Here is a 13,591-nt window from a genome sequence, read left to right as displayed (position 1 = left end):
TAGGATAATATGAATGGGAACAAACAATACTAGAAATGGGCTGAAAAACATTAATTAATTAATTAAGACACTGGCAAGGACAACCGCCTCTATTTCTTTTTATGGCAATGAACTGCAACTAACTGTTAAAGGAATGTGACATTACCCGAATTATTTTTATATTTTAGAGAGAAAAAAACATTTTAATAATGAGATTTAGTTAGAAGTTGGTTTGTGCTGTTTATAAGCCGATCCATTAAGAACCAATGATACAATGTCAAGGAGAAGCTGAGAAGCTAATCCAACCTTTAACCCTTTCATATATTAGTTTTATTTACATTGTATTCATCTGTCTATTATAGATAGGCAGACCATTTTTTCATGTCTTGGAATTTCATAAAGACATTTCAATAGGCTTTACACTAGGGGTGCATCGATGCATCGTTTCAACATTGATATTGGCCCGGTTGACAGACATCGGCACATTGGCAAGCAATGTGGAACAAACCAATTTCAGTAGAAGGTATTCATTTGTTGTGCCAAACACATTTAATGCTGGCATCTAGTACACCTTACTACTGATTCAGAAAAGAGTGTTTTTTATTGGGCAGATGAAGACACCTGTTGAACAAACTCTGAATTGTTTCCATAGTCAAACATGAGATAAAATGTTGGCAATGTGGAAGTCTTACATCAAAAATAATCATGAGACAAACATCAGTTTTGAAATCAGCAAAGTTTTTATTTCAAACATCGGTATCAGTCCTGATTTGCCAAATCAGTTCATCTCTACCTTGATGAACTGAATCAAGGTAGAGACTGAATGGTACAAATCGTTTTATTTCAATGTTACATTTTAGTGAGATAATTATACATTCCCTAAGACATATTTCTTGACTGAGAATGAAACCTTTATAAAGTCTGTAAAGGTTTACTAGAAGCTACATGGTTATTCCAGTTAGCAGCTGTGCTGTATTTCTTTCTTAACAGCAGTAAATAAGCCTTCAGGTTTAGTATATTTGCTTTGGTTTTTTGCCCTATCTTCATAAAAGAATCCCTAAGTAGATAAAACGACATCATGAGGAGCGTCTTTGTGAAAGTCCTGAGTGGATTATTAGCGTTATTAGCTTTGTATGGTATACAGTCTATATTTATTGCTTTGAAACTTAAGTGGAGAAACAAGGAAAACCATGTGCGCATTCATCAGTTAACTCCAATATAAACCCTTTCTTACTAATCCAATTACACAGACGTTTTTTATTTTTTATTTGTTTATACGACCAACAATCCTCTCTGCTTCTGCTGATTTGATCAAAAGGCTTCATTATCCTGGCACCATTGCTTGCTGCAGACCCTAATTGGAGCTTCAGCAAAAGCAAGCAAGATTTGATATTATGGCTCCCTCCAAAACATGGAAAGCCAGGCGTGCATTATGACTTACTCTTTTAGACTGCTGAAGTCCCTGAGGGAAGGACAAATATGTCATCATTACTGGGCAGTAGACTCTGGACAAGATCCCTGTTGTAGGTCTCTATGTTGGTCAGAAGGCCCATGGCCCAGCAGCAGTGTCTCCTCTCTGTGTTCGTCATCTAGTTTCCCATCTGTGCACGTGACTCTGCGCCAGTCTGCTTCTGCCGAATACATTTGGAGAGCTAATGAGGAAGGAAGCTTTGTGAAGAAAGTGGAAAAGGGCACCTCTTCCTCTTCTTCTCCTCAGAGAAAAAGAGGGAAAAGTCGCGCTGGTCAATTTTATTAACTTGGCTGACCTTCACACAAACAATTAACATTTACATGAAACACAGCCCCTCCCATGTTCCTCCTCATCTCCATCTTAATCTCCAGCCCCACCAACAGCTGCATCTTCTCCATTTTTTGCTGTGAGATTTAACAGGGAAAAAAAATAGCGAATTAATTGCAAAAACCCATTGCATGTATTCTAGACAGTTGCAAGGTGATGTGGATTATGCAGCAGAAGGTCAGTTATCTGTAAGCCCCTGACACATTGTGTAATTGGCTAAGGGCCACCACTGTCACAGTAAAAAGCCAACAGCGAGAAGTGATTATGTGACCTTATCTACTTATTCTTCCACTAGACAAATGGTAAACCTATATGAATTCTAACCGTAATCTCGCCTAATGAAAACAAACCTTTGGGAAGACAATGTTCTCTCTGTCACTGTTAGTTTTCATCTCATCTGCATAGATGTATTACATGCCTTTATATGTGATTACTCGTTCTTCCATGGCAAATACATTTTAGGCTTATACTGTGTTACAGATATCGGTGATGTCACCCATTGATTTTTCTGAACAGGCTTTTTGATGAACAATGGTGGCTGGCATGTTTGAAATGCTAATTCCACCTCATTTTGAATCAATCTAGAAACAGGAAAAGGGGTGGCCTTAAGCCTCCTCACAAACCGCTACAATGTGTCCACCTGTTGGTCAGTTCAGCATCAACCCCAGTTATGGACATCAATGAATTACTCTTATGCTCAAACAAATCAAAACAGATCTACGGTTATAAATACTCAGTGTGTACCAATTAAGAAATCTGCTATTGGTACCAAATTTCATTTTTGGACCAGGTAATAAAACATATTAATTTCTGCTGAAATAATTGGCATTATAACATACAATTAATAGACTTTTGCAGCTAGTCTCAAGTGCACATTTTAGGAACTGCAGCTTTTTGCACTTCCACATTGGCTCCATTTTTGTAAACAACAGAGGTTGCCGTTTGGGTTCAATACACTAAGTAGCACTTCTTGTAGGCCTTCTTTTCTCCCCTGCCTGTGTTAACTGCCCTGTCATCCTTGTCTGCGAGGTGATTTTTATCCTGACATCGACAGAAATGAGACTTTTTAACACTTTGTTTTGTTGTGTGTGTGTGTGTGTGTGTGTGTTTGTCTTGTACGTGCGTCTTTGTTTGTGTGTGCTCTCCCATTTGCAGAACCTGATAAAGAACCTGCCAGAGCAGAAAGAGCTGAGTGCGCTGGCGGAACTAAAGGGTGAATATGAGGAGCTAGTGGAGTCGGAGCAGTTTGGCATTGTGGTGAGTATAATTTCCTGGTGACTACTGAATCGCCACGAGAGAACACACAGTATGCACAACCATACTCCCAGTCGGCTGCAGTAAAACACAAGCAAGCATGCACAGTTGAGAAATTCAATTTTTTATTCATTACTCACTCTTTGTGTCCCAGTATAACTCGCACAGGCACACACACACACACACACACACACACACACACACACACACACACACACACACACACACACACACACACTTCTGTGAGTGTTTCTCTTGCATGGTTTTATCCATGTTTTTGGAGGGGGGCTGCTTGATTGGGACGGTAGGTAAGCGAGAGACTAGGAAATGTAAAAATCTATAATTTAAATGGATACTCCCCCAAGAATCACACTTATATTTTATTAAAAGATCTAACAGTATTAAAAGCATATTAAATGGAAGAAAGTCAATATTTTTTAGCCCAACTTCCAAATGACAGAAGCAATGATTTCTAAAAGCACTTTTGGCTCTTGCAAAGAACAGTTCAGACATTTTTGATTAAGAGTCAGCATCAAGAATTCAGTGAATGCCATTTTTTTGACATCAACTGTCAATGATGTCTCATGATAAAATCATACCCTACGGCTATGAATCCTGTCTGTAATAAAGGTCTTTGAAAAGTTCTACCATATTTTCAGCAATAGAATGAATAATGATGTGGGTAATATGGTGCAAACTTAGAGTATGGCTTTCAGAAATTCCCATTTTTTCAGACCTGACAAAATTAAGAATTAAGACACTGGTTTTCTTTTTAGTATATAATACTGAGTTTGCTGAAACTGTCAATTTTTCCCAGTCGGCAAAGAAACTAGAGGAGAAACCTAAATTTAAGTTAAATGGAGAATTTAAAGGTTTAAAAAAAATGCATGGCTCATGTTTGAGTTACATTGCATACCTGTCTTTAGAGATATTATGTACATTTCATTTTGTAGTAGATCCCATGGTTACTCAATAATCTAAACCTCTATTTAGAATTTTTGACTTTGACCTCTCTATCAACCTTGTTGCAAACTTTTTTTTACTTTTTGTATAATCTGAAATAAACTTGTTTCTAATTCTGTCATAAAAAAAAAAAAACTTTGGCTACCAGAAATGGTTGTGTAATACATTTTAAATCATCATACATGTACACGGTTAACTTTACATGTATGCCCTCAAACTACTTTTTCTGTTTTGGAAAAAAAAAAAAAAACCTTCTTGTGTTAAGATGAGTAGATACTCAAATACTGTACATGAGTTACATTACCTTAGTGACTTGGTATGTAGTACATACTCAAAAACCCAGTCCTCTAGTCCTTACTTAACCTATCTAGAACCTTGTTTCCACCCTTTACAGACTATTTCTCTTATTTTTTTATGTGACATGACTTCCATATTTGGTCCTGTCATGGGAACCAAAAGAGGTAACTTAAAACATTGTAAAAAAAAAAAAAGCTGTCAGCACACTTGACCTGTACATCATATTTTGGGTGAGGACGATCTGACCTTCTCACACCCACCTTTGCCCTTTCGTCATTTCCAGCTGGTATGACGGCTGACTGGAAAGGCACAGTTAAACTGTAAATCTATTGAACAGGGAAGAGCAGCAGATCATCAAGCCGCTCTGACCTTTCCACTTAGTTACTGCTGTAATTACTTTTTAATTAACTGCACTTGCCATCCATTTACCAAGTGAATACCCAGGCACTTTATTCAACTGTAAAAGGAACTGTTATCTTTTAAACTTAACTTCAACACCAGATCACAGAGTTACATTACGCAGTTTTACAAAAAAATAAATGTTCAATTAGACCCAAGGGTCGCAGTTGTGCTGCGTCTCCCCAGCTAGTCTCTTTATTCGTTGGAGGCTTTCCTTTGCCTGTGTCTTTTAGGAGATGTAATGAAGCAGGGGGTGGCAGTCTCCCTTGTGATCTCACCAATTTTGTGATCATATGCCTCCCTGCTGATGAAGTAGCTCCTCAATGCAGAGCTATTTAGTTCCCCCGGGAAATAAGCCATGTTCAAGCTTTTCTCTGCCAGAGCTGTCACCAACGTGCTGGCATTCATTGTGATTTCTCCTTATTGTATACAAATCAATTCAAGTGAGGGAGATGGCAGGAGTGTTTGCGCCAGTGTGTGCGAGTGCGTGTGTCTATGCATATGTGCGTGTGCAAGGACTTGGAAGTGGGCGGGATTCTTGGAGTGAGGGAAGTGGAGAGTTGTTTGACAGACAACGTGCCCATACACATGAATACATTTGAGCAGTAATGAAACATTATGGGCTGGAACTGAAGAATGCCTCCGAGCACCGGATTATGCAGCAATCTGTGGAATTTGTCTGTGGTTGCTGTTTTGCCACATATCTTACAGCCAAAACCTTATTTGTTTTAACTCCCTTCCACTTTCATTGCTCTCATTTTTGACTGCCTTCAGTAATTCCACTCCCAAGCCCACAAGTATTGATTGAGGCTGTTTTATTATTTATGACAAATCTGTGTAATGGGGGATTCCTTTGTACATATGAAAGTCAGGAGGGAGGCTGGAAAGAGGTTAGCCCCATTTGCTAAAGAGGCTAGTTCATCTTCAGTTTATTTAAAGTAGCTGTAATTACACTGCAGGTTCAACGTAACAGTGGATGGCAATGCTGTTCAACTGTATAGAATGTATTTGCTGTATTTGCTAAAGCGAACATACTGGATTGATTACAATTTTTAAAGGCTGAATTCATGGCGTTGGAACCATAATAATACATTTACATGGTTTTTAAACAGTACCTTAATGCAAATAAGTGAGCCACATCTCATTTGTAATCAAGAGTAGATTTTTCCTTCATGCATACATCATTATTTCTAATGCAAATACTAGACTGATTGGTCGTCCTCTAAGCATCAAGGAACATTTCAATTGTAAGAGTGAAGTTTGAACATTCATTTTTGCATGGGGGCATTGCGGGCCTCTTCAAAATAACGTGTGTGTTTGTCTAAGTACCAAAAAACAAACAAGAAAATTAAATCATTTGTTTTTGTTCCAAGTTATTGTAAATTAGCCAGAAACTGTTTGCTTGTGTATTGTACAAGTGACTGAAGGTAACCATGTTGGCCCTACACCAAGAGAAAGCTGGGGAACACAAAATTATTATTTTAAAAATCAATTTAAGTGGAGGGCAGGATGGGGAATTCTATTTACCCTGATCATAGTCATCGTGTTGAACTGCAGCTAGGAACTTTTTATTGGATGGTTACAGCCATGGTTACTAACCACTTACGTTTCTGCTTTTCCAAATATTTTCCTTCAGATGAGTTCAGTGAAACTCCTGCGACCACGTCTCAACGGTATTCTGTTCAAGTTGACCTTTGAGGAGCAGGTGAACAACATCCGGCCCGACATCATGAACGTGACGTTCGCCTGCGAGGAGGTTAAGAAGAGCGAAAGCTTCAGCAAACTCCTGGAGCTGGTGCTGCTGGTTGGCAATTACATGAATGCCGGCTCGAGGAACGCCCAGACGTTTGGTTTCAACATCAGCTTCCTCTGCAAGGTAACACACTGGTCTAGCACTCAAGACAATGTAGCCATGTTTCAGTTGATGTAACAGTTCCATAAAATTGTATTCTTCAGGTACTAGTTTGATATAGGATAGTAGAAAACTCATTCTATAAATCTATGAAACTTCTTCTTCATATGTAGTCATAAAATTAAAATTGACAGCGGCAGCGTTAAAACATACATAGCAAGTAACACATTTTAGTTATCCAAGTTTTAGCTATTGAAGAATGGAAAGTGGAAGAAAGACAACATAGATTATTCTTTCTGACCAAATTTAGTTAGAGAACTTGTTTCAACATCTCAGTGTGAAGCCTCTTCTGTTTATGTATGATAGATGTATTAAACATGCAATCAAATGTGGTATCTTCAAAGTCTGTAGTATATGAATCTGAAAAGGATACATAACTCTCAATCACACCTGTCACACCTCCATCAGATGTTGTTCTTAGATGATAAAAATAAATGTATCATACTCAGCTGTTTGTTAAATTATTGGTCTAACAGATTGATACAGATGTTATAGCAAGTCTTTAATTCAAACCTCTCACAATAATGCCTCAAAAGGTCTTCACAGAAACTGGGAATTTGAAGATCTTCACTTCAATGTCAACAGTCAAACAACAAATAGCATAATTATGACAGGGCAGCTGGAGCCAGATAAAGGCAGCATTTGTGTCCCCTGCCAGATAAAATCACAGCATGCAGAGGTGTGAGAGAGAGGACCGGCTGCCTGCACACACAGCTATAAGCACAAGCGAGCTCTTGAAGCAGACCTGACCGGCTAAACACACACCCACATACACACACACCAGGAAGAGTAGCTGTGGCCATGTGCCATGGCTAATGGGGATCCTAATAAACAATAACATTAATCAGACAGGCAGTAAAAAAAATAGGTTTTCATATTCTAGGTCCTGAGAGGAAGATTCCTTAGGCTAAGGTATGAGAATAGACAGTCAGGAAACCAAGCAATGGAATGTTCATATCAAAATGAAAAAATGCCTTTAAGGTTGGATTCAACAATATCCTTAAACCACAAATGTAGGTTTCAAATGTAGAAACTTGTGGTGGGACAGAAACACCATCTGCCCCGCCATCACCACTTTGTACTTAAATCATTGTTTCAGTCCCTAAATGTTATGCTGTAGAGATGATACTCAACTTCCAGGAGAATTCTCTGTGAAACATTGCCCCATTCACCACACTGAAATATCAGCCAGGTTGCAGGTTGCCCTAAATATTCAACTTTCTTTCATGCCAACTGCCTACAGGATAGCGATCCAACAAAACATGTAGATATAACACCGGGTTGTCTGTCCCTTTAAAAATAGCTTTGGCACAGTGTTGAGTAACATAGGTAGCTGTATTCAGTGTCTCTATTTAATAGCTTATAGAACTGAAGTGGATGTTTATTTCACAGCCTACTCTAGAGTGCTCTATAGTGAAGCCCTAAACGGACAAGCATCATTGCATTTTATTTAACTCAGTTTTCCTGTGATAAGGAGTACATTTTGATTGTTTTCTTGAGATCTTAACTTATTTGTCTCATCATCTTGGGATAACATTGCCTGTTTTACCATGGTATTTGATTAATTCGCTGCCCTTTTCTCAGGATCTCGACAAATCAGCTGGACGACAAACGTTGTTATCTAGTCTGGATCTCGAAAAAAATAACCAAAATGTACTCGTTATCGCAGGAAATCAAAAATGTATGGATGTATATCCGCTTATGGACTCCGTAGCTTTGAGCTCTTGTTGGGTAATAAACACTTTGGATCCATCTTTTAGGCTGCCTGTGTGGCGTTTGGTATCAATACTCTCTTGTACTCTCTCTGTTCTGCATCGGTGCTACAAAAGTAAAGAGTAGAAATGACATTGGTCCATCATGAAGAATCGCGTCAAATCGACCTGTGATGTCACGTGCAAACTCTCTACATTGATTATTTCCATATGTGAGACCTACATGTGAATGTCAAAAGCCAGTAAACATGCAAGTGTGAAAAGGGCTTTGGTGTAGAATCCAGCATGTCTTTGGGATCCTTTCAAGCAGACTGAATCATTGTGGAGTGTCAGTGTAGAGCCTGGTAATGCCTCAGGGGGCTGATTGGGCCATTATAGATGGACATGAAAAAAAAAGTCTGCTTTCTCACTTTAGTCAATCAAGTAAATGGCCCCCTGGGTGGCAGGTCTAAGGTACCTAATGGGCTCATAAGGGAGGAGGGGGTTGATGATGGGAGCGAGCGGAAAGCAGAAGGGCATTGGAGCTGACCTACCTTTGCCTTCCACCATCAGCCCCACACCAAAGTTGAGGGGCTGACATGTTGACATGCCAGGGACACACAAATCTCCTGAGAGGTATCCTCGTCGCATTCATTCAACAGGGCTGATCATAAGTACTAGCTTTGTAAAGAATGCAAATTTGATTGTCAAAAACATGGGGTAAACTTTAAATGACAAGTGTACTTGTTTTGTAAAGAAAAAGAAAATCACAACATAATAATGTAGAGCGGGGGGTCTGCCTCCATAGTGTAAAACACATTGTGTAAATGGATAAAAACCATCTGCTGTATGTCTAAAAAAAACAAAGAAATATTGTTCCTCCTGGGCTTTATCCCCCGTCTTACTTTGTGAAAAACACTTCCACAGACTCTGCTTAATTATTAAAGACCACATGGCGATAATTTGTGTTCAATTAAGGTTGAAGTATACAAGCGTACTCTTAAGTACTCAACTTGGTATCCAGGCAGCATCTACAAGACATCAGTGTGACCTTGTGTCCTGCTTTTCTCTGCAGCTATAATTACTGCAACAGATATAAGTTATTGAACAATTAGATTCATAGAGTCACTATTTCCCTCTTATTCATAGAACTCTTCCTCAACTGTGGCCTTGCATGCTCTTTTAAATTGTATACTATTTGTACTTTTCTTTCCTATTAAGTAAGAACTCAACTTTATAAGGACGGCTACAGCATCATGTGTGTGTCCTGTGCTGCAGCTCCATCTGAAAATGTTCAAATGATTAATTAAAGGACTGACAAGGACTCTCCTGTTTTAGATTGCCATCAGCACTCTTTCTGTTCTAAGTTAATGATTTGGTTGTTTATTTTTCTTAATCTAGATATTTAAGTTGAAGTTGGTATGCCTGTAATGTATATGTGGCTAATGTAAATTCTAAATGAAATGGAGATGTTGGTTTAACTAGTGTGGGATTTGAAATATATAGCACCTCAAGGCAATTCATGTTTCGAAAGGCTGAATGATATTGCTATTCGGAAATTGTTTTCAGAAAAGCAGTTATGAAGCAGTGATTTTACATCTACTTCAAATGTAATGATTTGTTTGGAAGAGTAGCATTTGTACGCATTTTGTTTAGGTACTGGTGTTAAATGAAAGACATAAGGTAAATCTTGAGGTTGTTTTCCATGGAGAGAATTCCAAAAGACTAGAAGCTCAGACAGTAAAATCCTTTTTCCCTTTTTTTGTCTTTTGGCACAAACTTTGAAATTGCCTGGACAAGGTGTGGACTATGATTAAAAAATGGCCTCAGGCTTGGACCAGCTCCCTATACAGCCTTTGCAAAGATACCTCACGGCCCCTCTTGCAGTTCTCACGATACCTTAAAGCTGCTCAGGCTGAAATACCTGATGTAAAATATTGTGAAAGTAACATCAGCACCTCCGGCTTCATTCAGTATTCCCATTCCCCTTAGCAGAATGTCTTACCTTTGCCCAAAAAGAAAAATATCTCAACCTTTTCTCTCACAAAATACAGTATCTGTCATATCAACGAGTCTTGTATTTTACCAACAAGTTACATAAATATGCAATGGCAATCTGAAGTATATCTGCAACATAAACATATTTAATTTACCAAATTATAGCTACAAATGGTTTATTTTCATTTCATTCAATTCAACTTTATTTTTATATCACATTTCATACAAATTTAAACTTTTTATATAGGACAAACAAACTCGGTAAAAAAATGAACAAATAGATTCAAAAGCACATTTTAAATCCAAAACACATTCATAAATGAAATGGATCCTGCACCACCATCACATACAACACACACACGTCTCTGTTCCTATTAGAGCGCACAAACAGGACTATACACCGACCGTACATATGTACACACACACACACACACACACACACACACACACACACACACACACACACACACACAGGTAAACAAGCAGCCAAAGGCGCCAGAGAGAAGCATTGTTTTAAGGCCACTCTTAAAATAACTTAAATTTGATAAAAAGAAATTGGAGCTTAAAATTTGTATCAGTGCCACAACATTCTAAAGGAGTGTTTTTGGACATAAACAACAATCAGTTGAATGCAATGGTCTGTTGTTTTGGTTGCGTTCAAACTCATATTCTAATATCTGAACTCTTAATGATCAGCAAATAAATCACATAAAACATTTATCTAAACTGATGAAAATCCATTGAAGTTAATTTTATTTTTTTCTATTTTAAACTGTAAACAATTTCCTTTATTTTTGCAACATATTCAAAAGTTTTGTTGAAATATTCAAAACACTGTTAAGACACTGTACTGGACAAAAACAACAACATTAGGTCCTTCTGCGTCAGGGACAAATTAAGATAATCATTTATTAACACACCGTGAAGGGTAAACAAAAAAAAAAGAGCAGAACATTTAAAAGGTTGCGGTTTAGAAAAGTCCCTCTGAACAAATCACAATAAAAAAAGAATAAAACTTGTGTATGGTACTGATTGAATTTTAAAAAAAAGTAGTATCCCCTTTTTATTTTACTTTTAACATTAAACAAAATTAACAAAAATAATGTCTTGACAGATATTAAACATATGATATGAAAAACAAACAAACAAACACAAGTGTCACAGATACTTTGAGTCTGTTGGTTGCATGAGGATTGAAGTTTTCTAAACAGAATTTACTCTATATGATGCTTATGCCCCTGTTTTGTTATATATGTTATATTTTATACATTTTAGATAAAATTTGAACATTAAAATTCAAAATGTAGAAATAGTTTTATTATTCACTGCGTATAGGGTTGGATATAGACGTAAGAGTGGTTTGTTTTAGAGTTAATAAACATCAACGCTCTGTGGACTTGGTTCAGTCTTATAATGTCGGTGATATTCACCTCTGAATACTAATATAATTCCAGTTTTCATCAGATACATCAAATGGCTGCCTTATTACATGGAACCACACAGTTTTATTTTAACCCACTTTAACTGAGTGCACTCAATGAAACACCTAAGCGTGCCCGTAGTCCTGCCCTTTATGAGCACTACATCTGTTCAGGTGAAAGATATCACTCTGACTCATTAGCACATGATATCAGTGAGGCCAAGGACTATATAGTACAATCTAGAGATACATAATGTATTATCCAACAACATTATTCAGAGTTATTATTCCAGTAAGTCGACTGTCTGATACCTTTCACAACTCCCTGATTGTATTTTTTTTTACCTCTCCCAGTTTACCCTCTCTTTATTACACATTACTAATATTAGTTAGCAGATGAAATCAGCATACCAGAGATGCACCTTCTTGTGCGGTAATGACAGTTCAGGGGACAACAATAAACAAATTTAAATTTAAAATCCATGAAATTAAATTGTGATTACCCAACGTGAGCAAATGATTGATCCTCATCTAACAAAATATGTGTGTGTGTGTGTTTGTGTTGATGCACAAGGGTATGATTTTGACTGCCGGTAATTGTTTCAATTCACTATTGTCTGAATGTGTGTGAGTGTCAGAGCTTGTACACACGTGTGTTTGCGTGTGCACATGTGTGGGCATGTCCAACTGCAGGCTGTTTACAGCGCGGATATGATCAGTATGAGTACACAGAGGTGGGTTGTGATAATTAGTTTTCCCAGCATGCCATTCGAACAGCATGGCAATCACGGTGGGGACTGAATATGGAACAAGTTCCTTATGCACTGATGTGGAGACTCTGGCATTTGTGTATAAGCACAGGCAAAAACACACACACTCACACACACACACACACACACACACACACACACACACACTATATCTTTAGTAAACACAGTGAAGTACTTTGGTTCAAACTTTCTTTCATCACTGTTTATTCTCTGGAGTTTTGCATTATTGTATGTGCACTTTATTGGCTAATATACACATAGTTGTATTTTTGTTTTAAGACATCAGTAATTGGATGCAAAAGTGTGCTGAATCAGATTTCATTTAGTTTCCCCCTAATGTCCTGTGGCCGCGGCCAGTCTAGCATTTAAAAATGGAGAACAACCATGCACTTAACTGCCACCTGAAAAATGCATGTTCGTCATTACCTTGTACCACACTTTCTACGGTTGGTGTGTTTGCTTGTGTTTTGAAATCCTGTGTGGAGATAAAGACTGAAACATGGGTAGACAGAGCGAGGGAGAAAGGTACAACAATAAAGGGCAAATAACTGGGGGAAAAAAAAAAAACTGGGTTATTGAATTTATTTCTATTCTTCTTTTCAGCTTCGAGACACCAAATCCATCGGTCAGAACACAACACTTCTTCATTTCCTGGCCGATAAGTGTGAAGAGAATTATGAAGCCATTCTCAGGTTTCCAGACGAACTGGATCACGTGGAAAGTGCCAGCAGAGGTATGTCTCTATTTCTTATCACATCCCCACACCTCCAAAAAATAAAATACATCTTTTATGGCTTTTATTTTTTTAACCAACAATATGTTTACTTGATTTCCACCCATTTGTTTTAGTTCACACATTCACACCCTTTACTTTCCCCTCCGTCCCCTGACGACAGCCAGCACTCTGTCTTTGAGACAGGAATAGAGCTGTTTGCCTGACCACACTGTCATTCAGCCTGTCAATAAACTAATTCCGCTCTAATTCTATTCTCAAGCATTTGGTGGAGTCCCTGTAGGCTTATTTACTTTGTTAGTCTCGTAATTGGTTATTTAATCTAATTCAACTAATTATACACTTGACTGAGGCTGCCAGCCATTGTGTAAGTGGAC

At 37.9% G+C, this 13,591-nt stretch overlaps 1 protein-coding gene across 5 annotated transcripts in view; it reads left to right on the top strand.

Moving 5' to 3' along the window:
• Positions 1–13,591, top strand: part of diaph2 (diaphanous-related formin 2) — a 368,317-nt gene that overhangs the window by 218,168 nt on the left and 136,558 nt on the right. For all 5 annotated transcript variants that reach the window (XM_020640450.3, XM_065959019.1, XM_020640447.3 and 2 more), the window contains 3 exons: positions 2,933–3,034; positions 6,327–6,566; positions 13,085–13,214. In XM_020640450.3, coding sequence (XP_020496106.2) covers positions 2,933–3,034; positions 6,327–6,566; positions 13,085–13,214 — 472 coding nt within the window. The remainder of the gene's footprint in view (positions 1–2,932; positions 3,035–6,326; positions 6,567–13,084; positions 13,215–13,591) is intronic.

Source organism: Labrus bergylta, chromosome 9 (assembly GCF_963930695.1).
Source record: "Labrus bergylta chromosome 9, fLabBer1.1, whole genome shotgun sequence".
NCBI lineage: Eukaryota > Metazoa > Chordata > Actinopteri > Labriformes > Labridae > Labrus > Labrus bergylta.
This window is presented reverse-complemented; position numbering and strand designations above follow the sequence as displayed.